The 9,734-nt window shown below is 36.4% G+C and overlaps 1 protein-coding gene across 1 annotated transcript; it reads right to left on the bottom strand.

The window, feature by feature from the left end:
* Positions 1–292: 292 nt before the first annotated feature.
* Positions 293–792, bottom strand: LOC118009042 (40S ribosomal protein S24-like). Its single transcript, XM_035002911.1, has one exon. The coding sequence runs from the start codon at positions 790–792 to the stop codon at positions 328–330; it is 465 nt and encodes a 154-aa protein (XP_034858802.1). The 3' UTR covers positions 293–327.
* Between the last annotated feature and the right edge of the window lie 8,942 nt (positions 793–9,734).

The following is a 9,734-nucleotide window of genomic DNA, read 5'->3' as shown; positions in this document are numbered from 1 at the left end:
TTCTCTCCCTTTCTACCGTCCCACACTATGCCACCAGTATCTTTCTAACCTGGCCTACTGAGCAGCCTCTTAATTGGCCTCCCAACTTCCCATCTTTTTCTTACTACAATCTGTACTCTACACAGTAACTAGAGTAATCTTAAAATGTAAATCATATTATGCCACCTATTATTCCCACTTAAATCTGCCATTGTTTTCCCACTGCAATTAGAATAAAAGTTAAACTCTCTACCCTGGACAAGCAGTGCCTTGGGCAAGGCTCTAACCTTCTCCCCCTCCTATTTTCTTTTTCTTTTTTTTTTTAACATTCTTAGTTTATTGATCCTCTCATGAAAAATCTGCACAACCAGATAAAGCCACTGCAGCATCTTTATTCCTTCTGTTGTCCAATCTCCAGCTCACTTTTTGCCAGCACCAACATTGGCTTTTGCAGTCCCCCTGACTTTCTTCATTCTGTTCTTGCGTTCCTTTCACTGTTTTCTTGATTGTCTTTTTCTTCTCATACAGGCCATGTCTTGCAAGTCTGTGTTTGGGTTCATTTTTCTTTGCATAATCCAAGGAATCATATATCATGCCAAAGCCAGTTGTCTTGCCACCACCAAAATGGGTTCTGAATCCAAACACAAATATGACATCTGGTGTGGTCTTGTACATTTTGGCTAGTTTTTCCCAAATTTCTGTCTTAGGTACTGTTGCCTTTCCGGGGTGAAGAACATCAATGACCATCTGTTTCCGCTGAAGTAGTCGGTTATACATGAACTTCCTGGTCCGGATAGTTACTGTGTCGTTCATGATGGCGGCCAAGCCCCCCCTCCTATTTTCTTTATCTTCATTCCCTAGTCACTTCATCCAAATACTAACAATATCTCCTTTAACAAAAATTCATGTTTATCTCATGCAATTTGTTATTAAAACATTGTTAGAAAACTGCTATTTTTATTGCCCTGTAACATGCAATTCTAAATAAAATCCCTATGCTTGCTATAAAAATGCATCTTGGTGACAGGTAATCCTCATTCCAACCAGAAAGCCCCACCTAAGCCCCCAACAAATGGAGAAATTCTAGAAACTCCTTTGTTCAATTCTACAGCATCAGTCCATGCTACTCTCCCATCTTTCCATTCTCCTACTACTCGGAACTTCACTCTTACCTAAGGGCCTCTGCATTCCCATTTGTTTTGTCAGTAACATACTTATCCTCACTCTTCACCCATCTAATTCTTATGCATCCCACAGAAATCAACTTCATATTATTTTCTCATAGTGGCCTTCCCTGATCATCTTGACCTATCTAAATTGGGGTCTGCTACAGATAGTATGACCATGCATCCCAGTTTTCCTAAGACAGTACTTTTATGTTTATGTTTGTTGCATTAGCAAAATTATAAATGGCACCCTCATTTACTCTCAAAAGTGAGACAACTTATTGATAAAATCAACTCTATGTAGAGATTCAGTATGACCCAAAAGGTGGTCAAAATAAGGCAGGAGAGAGGAGGGAAAGGCATGATAGGAGAACTGAATATAAGTTTAAGAGTAAGAAGAGTAGAAGGATATATGAAGAGAGAGAAGAGATTATGACAGATAATAAAGATTTAGAAAGGGTGATGAAGGACTAAATACAGAAAAAAGAAAAGAGGAACAAGCAAAAGGACAGAGACAGGAAAAGGAATAATTGCTGAGATAGAGTCACATTTCAACTCTAAGTAGGTATATTAAGGACTCTCAGCTCACTGGAGTGCAAACATGAAATAATTTTATTTTTTGCAGTAACTGCTCTCCATATAGCAAATTTGAAAACATTCCATTCACACTTGTGTGGATTAGCCAAATTCCATAACTTGTTGGTGATAATAAATCTTTAGAATGATTTCATATTGATATTTATGATGTGATCCCATTTATTTTACAATTTTATTTTGAACTTAATTTAAATCTTACATCTCTTTTTCTACCCCAGGTCATGCTAGACCAATCTGTGACTTTAACTGCATATCTAATATTTAGGAGAAGGTGAAGAAGTCAAGAATTGTACATTCTCTCCCCTTGTCATCCTTCCTCCAGGGTACTTCCTTTCTCTTCCATGATGTGGTAAGATACAAAAAAAAGAGAGAAAAATAAAAGTAACTCTTCATTCAACTAGCTGAGTTTTAAAGTCCCACTCTATGATTGACATAACTCTTCTCAAGAGCTTAATGAGAATGGGTTGTAACTATACCAATGCCTTATTGGTGATGGGTTCACTCCAGTGCAGCTCCCCTAAATTATTGAAAGTTCCTTAGAAAATTTGGTCAACACTCCCACTGACCTCCAACTGATGGTTTTTATATAGCACCCTTCTATTTATCTCTATTTATGTGCCTCTCGGCTGCCCACTCACATATTGTGGCAGCACTAGAAAGGCTATAGTCCTCGACCTCAGCTTCTCTCAGTCACCGATGCTGTGACAGTTCTAAATTCTTCCTACTGGGCAATTCCCACAATGCCATATTCCGCTAATTCTCTTCCCTACTACTCAGGTAACATGGGATCAGATCAACAAGTACATAAGCTAATCAGATATACAACTGAGGAAGAAAATATGTCTCCCATTCTTAGAATAAATCCCAATTATTATTTTTTTTAATAAATCCCAATTATTACTAATAATATTGATTTCTAATTTAATTTTGTTTGGCCAGTGTGCTTTCTTTTATTAAACTCTTAATATTTATAGAATCTGTAATGATGTACACTTTTATCCCTTATATTTGTACTTTGAGTTTTCTGTCTCTTTGTTTCTTGATCAGTCTCACTAGGAATTTGTAAATTTTATTAATCTTTTCAAAGAACAAACTTCTCACTTTATTAACTTTATTTTTGGTCTGTTTTGTGTTCTAATTGTTTCTATTCTCCTTATTATTTTCTTCCTCCTACTTACTTTGTATTTAATTTGTTCTTCTTTTGCCAGCTTTTAAAGATGGAAATTTTGGTGACTGATTTTTAAGACTCTTTGCTTTTCCAAAATAAGCATTTAAAATTATAAATTTTCCTTTATGCACTGCTCTAGCTGTATCTCACACATTTTGATATATTGTGATTTCATAATATTCAATTCAAAATAATTTCCCTTGTGATTTAATCTCTGATTAATAGTTTATTTAGGAGTGTGTCATTTTATTTATAAATATTTGGGGCATATTTCTAGATATCTTTTAGCTATTTCATGGTTATTGATTTTTAACAATTATGTTGTAGCCAGAAAACATACTTACGGGTATTTATGGACAAATATGGATATATATATGTATCTGAAATATATACATGGATATTTTATGGCCCAGAATATTGTCTACCTTGGTGAGCATTTCATGTGCTCTTAAAAATAATATGAATTCTCCAGGTATTATATATAGTGTTTTATAAAATGTCAGTTACATTAATTTGAAGGACACTATTATCAAAATCCTCTAAATCTTTACGGATTTTGTGTAGTTATCCTATCCGTTACTGAGAGAAGAGTGATAAAAATCATCAATTATGATTGTGGCTGTGTCTCTTTCTACCTTCAGAGCTGTCTGCATTTGTCTCATGAATTTTGAAGCTCTGTCTTTAGGTGCATACATAGTTAACATTATTATGTATTAACATTATTATGTATTAACCCACTATCTTTATGAAATTTCTCACTTCATTGCATGTGATATTATTTTTCTTAAAGTCCTCTTTGATATTTATATATGCACAACAGTGTTCATTGATCTACATTTTGCATGATATACCACTTTGAATCTTTTTATTTTAAACCTATTTGAGTACTTTTAAGTGCATCTCTTTTTGTCAGCAAATAGTTGGGTCTTGCTATCTTATCCTGTCTAATAATCTCTGCCTTTTTATTGGAGTATTTTGTCTATTTCTACTTCATGTAATTATGTATGTGATTGAGTTTATTGTTTCCTATTTGTTTTCTTTGTCCTGTTTATTATTCCTCTATTTCACATTCATAATTCATTGAGGATAATAAAAAATTTTTGTATTTCGGGGTGCCTGGGTGGCTCATATGGTTAAGCATCTGCCTTCAGCTCAGGTCATGATCTCCAGGTCCTGGGATTGAGTCCCAGTCAGGCTCTCTGCTCAGCCGAGAATCTGCTTCTCCCTCTCCCTCCTCCTCTCTCCCTGCTTGTGCTCTCTGTCTCTCTTTTTTGTATTTTATTTTAATATCTGTATTTTTTTTAGCTATAACTTTTACTAGTTGCTTAAGGGTCACAATATGCATCTTTAACTTATTATAGTCTGTTGGAGTTAATATTTGCTACTTCACATAAACGTAATAAATTGAAAATAGTATACTTCCATTTACCCCTCTCCATTGTGTGGCTGTGGTGGTCGTATATTTTATTTCAACATTTGTTATACATCTCATACTATTTTTTTGCCTTAAACAGTTTTCTTTTTTATAGTTAAGGGAAAATAAAAGTTAGTCTTGCTGGGATTAAAAACTGAAGCATTAGTGGTTTCCAAATGCAGAACAATAGGTCACCAAAAACAAGAGACTTTAGTAACTCTGAGATAGCCCTGACACCTCTCCTGTCATCCAGTTATAAGATTGAAAAGTACCTGAGATTATCCAGGAGCCAAGGGGTATGAAAGTGGAAAAGGGTGAGGAAGTGGACTTAGCCCTCATCTATTACACACATTGTTCTGCAGGGAACTGATGTCAGCTGCCTGGTGCCTTAACGTATTTTTGTTTACTCTTTTACATCCTAACACCTTTCACAGAGAATTTAGGAGCCTCACAGAAACACACAGATTAGAAACAGGGCAAGGCCAGAATAAATTCACATTAGAACAGAAGGATCAGACTGGGAAACTTAGCTTGGAAAGTTCCTGATAAAGGCTTTTGTGATTAGGGTGTTGCACTGTATCCAGTTTCCCCAAGGTGAGAATATTTAAGGCCAGAGATATGTTTCTGAAGAGAAAGCCCACACAGTAAAGTAAGGGAAGGTTCTATTGATTAGCCCCCAACCCTGCCCAGAGCAGCACTACTTAGAGGGCTGCCTTTCCTTCCTGACCCAAATATGATATCGCTCTTCCCCACAGGTTTTAGGGATAAACAACCAAGGAGCATCAACAGTTTAGCACAAGCAAGCACCAAACTGTAGCAGCTGCAAGGAAGACAGAACCATCAAAAATAAGGCATGGCCCAGAACCCTTAGGGGAAAATGGATTAGTTACTTTTAAAACACCAGAGAGTTCTGTGTTGCTCTAAGTGCCAAGTAAGAGGGGCTGATTATTCAGGAGAATAAGGAGAGGTGGGGATGCTAGGGCCGTTTGATCAAAACATAAGAAGCCTTTAAAAGTCACTACATGCAGAGAACAAACTGGTGGTTGCCAGAGGGAAGGTGGGTGGGGAAATGGATGAAATAAGTAAAGGGGATCAAAAGGTAAGGACTTCCAGTTATAAAATAAATAAGTCACAGAGATGAAAAGCACAGCATAGGAAATATAGTCAATGATATTGTAATAACACTGTATGTGACAGATGGTGACTACATTTATCATGGTGAGCACTGAATAATGTATAGAATTGTTGAATCAGTATGTTGTACACCTGAAACTAATATAACATTGTATATATGTTAACTATACTTCAATAAAAAATAAAAATAAAAAATAAATAAAAATCACATGCCAAGGAGTTTTATCTTTATTCTGTAAAGAAAGAATAGTTGGAAAAATAGCCCAAATAATTTTTAACAAGGGTGTTTCTATAAAACTCATGCTAGCATCACTTGCAAGGAATGGGCAAGAGTAGTGGATGCCTCCTCTCTCACATAGTGAATAACATGAACTGCTGTATTTATCATTACTAAAATGGTACTCTTGGGAATATTTTTAATATTTCAGTATAAAATATCCATGATCTTTTTGGGGACACTGGGATATTATCTAATCTTCTCTCTTAGCAAAATACACTGGTATTTTTAATTCATTGGACAAAATAAATCTACTAAATAGGGAACTTACATTCAAGAGCCATGAACATGTTAGTTATCTGATACATATAAATATTATTAACTATGACAATTAAACACCAAAGTAATCTTGGTGCAAAGATTATGCTATATATTTCTTAAGTTACATGTTGTGTTATAATTCACTATGGGTCAGTATTGTTAACAATGGATAATAAGGAGACTTTTAGCCAAGATATTCAGTACTCAGATGAACTAAAATGGAAAATTGCCTTCCATTCTGAAACCACTTTCTTGCATCAAACTTAGCTTTCTCATAACATCTTTTATTGCCCTTTCTTGAGCATGTATTAGGGAGTATTTAGGGTATGACCACTCCACTAGGGCTCAATTTGAGTGATGGCACCATGTGATATGGGTGTGATCTCAGTAGTGGATTTATTTTGGGATGGCAGAGGAATGCAACTTAACCAGAGTGTATGGGAACAGAGAATCGATTTTCCAGCAGTGGAGAAATTGTTGTGTTAACAGGCAGTTTAGGATGGATTATGGAGGCTATAGAGATGACTCCACCTGCTCATGTGGAGGCATATTTGGCAACTGATCACCAAAGAGAAATTTATCTCATCCCATTTTGACTATGTTTATATTAGTAGTTGGTATGAGCCTGTAAGTATGAGATTTTTGTGCAAAGGAAAATATATATTGGAAAGTGATAGTGATGCTTCAAAATATATAACAGTGATTGCTAAAAGGCATTTGTTAATATGTATTATCTATTTCAAGGCAATTGTGCATAACATTGTGCATAAGGAAAGACAATAATTAGTTACATCTGAATGATTAATTATTAAAGATAAACTGATGTGTCCAATTCAACTATAAATGAGACAACTGAGAAATAGCAAAAATCAGTAAGTTGGCCTGGGATATGTTTGCCAGTTTGGGCAATCTAAATGTCAAGGTCAAACTACTGAGAGACAAAATGATGTCTTATTGTGAGAACAGATTAAGAACCAGAATTTAGGAGGCCTTAACCAGTGCTCCAATCAACCAGTCCTCCCATTCAGGTTATCAGTAGACACCTTTTTGCACCACAGTAAGCCCTAAGAAGGCAGAAGGGCACTGATTATATCCTAATGTGAACCCAGAAGATGAGAGCAGGTGACAAAAAGGCTAAGTAGGATAGAATCTTCTAAGGAATGAACGGGGAAGAAGCAGAAGGAGGAACAGGGAGGGAATGATGACCCTGCAAATGGTTGAAACAACTAAGAACTTCAGAAACTTACCTTGCCTTTTCATACATGTAGTCCACCAACCATGCCTGCAAACACAAGTGTTGACCTTTGAATGGGTACATGTGACATTTCAATGTAGGTGATGACATTTTGTTGGGTATGTTTACCATCTAGAGTAGAGTGTGAGGTTTCTGGTGATAATCTGACAATATGAAGCTAGTATTTGTCTTGAGGACCCAAGAATGCTTCACTCCTACCCTAAATTGCCACTCTGCCTTCTCCTAGGGCTTTTCCTAAAGGACACATACCCTGAAGAACCTGTAATATCATTCACTGGGCCAGTTCCCAGTACCCTTCAATGTAAGGCCTTCAGCTCAACTAAAAAATTGTTAAGTCAGAACTCAAACCACATGATCTTTTCACCAAATCACATTTTCTGATAGATTATAGAATAGTGTGTGGCATTTTAAAAAATAGCAACCAATACAAAATACCATATAATATACTAAACACTAAGAAAATCTAGTAAAGTACAACACAGATGAAAAATATGAATATAATGATGTGCTAATTGTGTCTCCTAGACATCAGTGAGGGAGCTAAATAGAAAAGAGAGGGGTCAAAGAGGGTAGAAATAATCAAGAAAAGCAGTGAAAGAAGGGGTAACTACCAAGAGAAGGGAACATCATGTGCAGATAGGAAACTGAATATGGCCAGTTAATGAGGCAAAAAAAAATGTACAACTTTCTGATCGAGTTGGGTTGAAGCACGGGCTTGGACTCAAGAGTGAAGCAGAATTCTTTTAACTCCTTCTGTGTCTTACCACCACTGAACCCTAAAGTGCAAGGATGAGGACTCAGCCCCAAATCTCCAATGTAAAGAAAGGAAGAGAGAGTGATGTGGCAGCACCCAGCCTTCACAGGTGGGCACTGGCTCAGCTTACCGCTTAGTATTATAAGAGAGAACATGGGCGTGTCCTACATACAGTGTCACCTCGCAGTGTGCAGTGGTACTGCGCTCAGTGCTCCAGAATCTGTAATAATCAAAACAGTATGGTACTGGCACAAAAATCGACACATAGATCAATGGATGAGAACCGAGAGCCCAGAAATAAATCCATGCTTATATGCTCAATTGACCTATGACAAAGGAAGCAAGAATATGCAATGGGAAAAAGACAGTCTCTTTAACAAATGGTGTTGGGAAAACTGGACAGCTACATGCAAAAAAAAAAATGGGACTGGACCACTTTCTTACACCAAGCACAAAAATAAACTCGAAATGGATTAAAGACCTAAATGTGAGACCTAAAACAATAAAATTCTTAGAAGAAAACATAGGCAATAATCTCTTTGACCAGCCTTACCAACATTCTTCTAGATATGTCTCCTTTGGTAAGGGAAATAAAAGCAAAATTAAACTATTGGGACTACACCAAAATCAAAAGTTTTTGCACAGCAAACAAACAAACAAAAAACATCAACAAAGCAAAAAACAACCCACCAAATGAGAGAAGATATTTGCAAATGATATATGTGACAAAGGGTTAATATTCAAAATACAAATAACTTATACAACTCAACACCAAGAAAACAAATAATTCAATTAAAAATGGGCAGAGGACATAAACAGATATTTTCCAAAGAGGACATACAGATAGCCAACAGACACATGAAAAGATACTCAACATCACTCATCATCAGGGAAATGCCAATCAAAACCACAATGAGATATCCCCTCACACCTGTTAGAATGGCCACAATCAAATCACAAGAAAAAATAAATGTTGGCAAGGATGTGGAGAAAAAGGAAACCTCGTGCACTGTTGGTGGGAATGCAAACTGGTGCAGCCATTCTGGAAAACAGAATGGAGGTTCCTCAAAAAGTTAAAAATAGAGCTACCATATTATCCAATAATTCCACTACTGGATATTTACCCAAGGAAAATGAAAACACTAATTCAAAAAGATATATGCACCCCTACGTTTATTGCAACATTATTTACAATAGCCAAGATATGGGAGCAACCCACGTATCCATCAGTAGATGAATGGATAAAGAAGATGTGATATATATGTGATATATATATATAAATATATACAAATATGTGATATATGTATAATAGAATATTACCCAGCCAAAAATTAACAAGTCAGGAAACGACAGATGTTGGCGGGGATGTGGAGAAAGGGGAACCCTCCTACACTGTTGGTGGGAATGCAAGCTGGTGCAGCCACTCTGGAAAACTGTATGGAGGTTCCTCAAAAAGTTGAAAATAGAGCTACCCTATGATCCAGCAATTGCACTACTGGGTATTTACCCCAAAGATACAAAAGTAGGGATCCGAAGGGGTACGTGCACCCCGATGTTTATAGCAGCAATGTCCACAATAGCCAAACTGTGGAAAGAGCCAAGATGTCCATCGACAGATGAATGGATAAAGAAGATGTGGTATATATATACAATGGAATATTATGCAGCCATCAAAAGGAATGAGATCTTGCCATTTGCAACGACATGGATGGAACTGGAGGGTATTATG

This window comes from Mirounga leonina, unplaced genomic scaffold (assembly GCF_011800145.1).
Source record: "Mirounga leonina isolate KUSES-001 unplaced genomic scaffold, KU_Mleo_1.0 Mir_101609, whole genome shotgun sequence".
NCBI lineage: Eukaryota > Metazoa > Chordata > Mammalia > Carnivora > Phocidae > Mirounga > Mirounga leonina.
The sequence above is the reverse complement of the archived record's forward strand: the minus strand, read 5'-3'. Positions and strand labels throughout refer to the sequence as shown.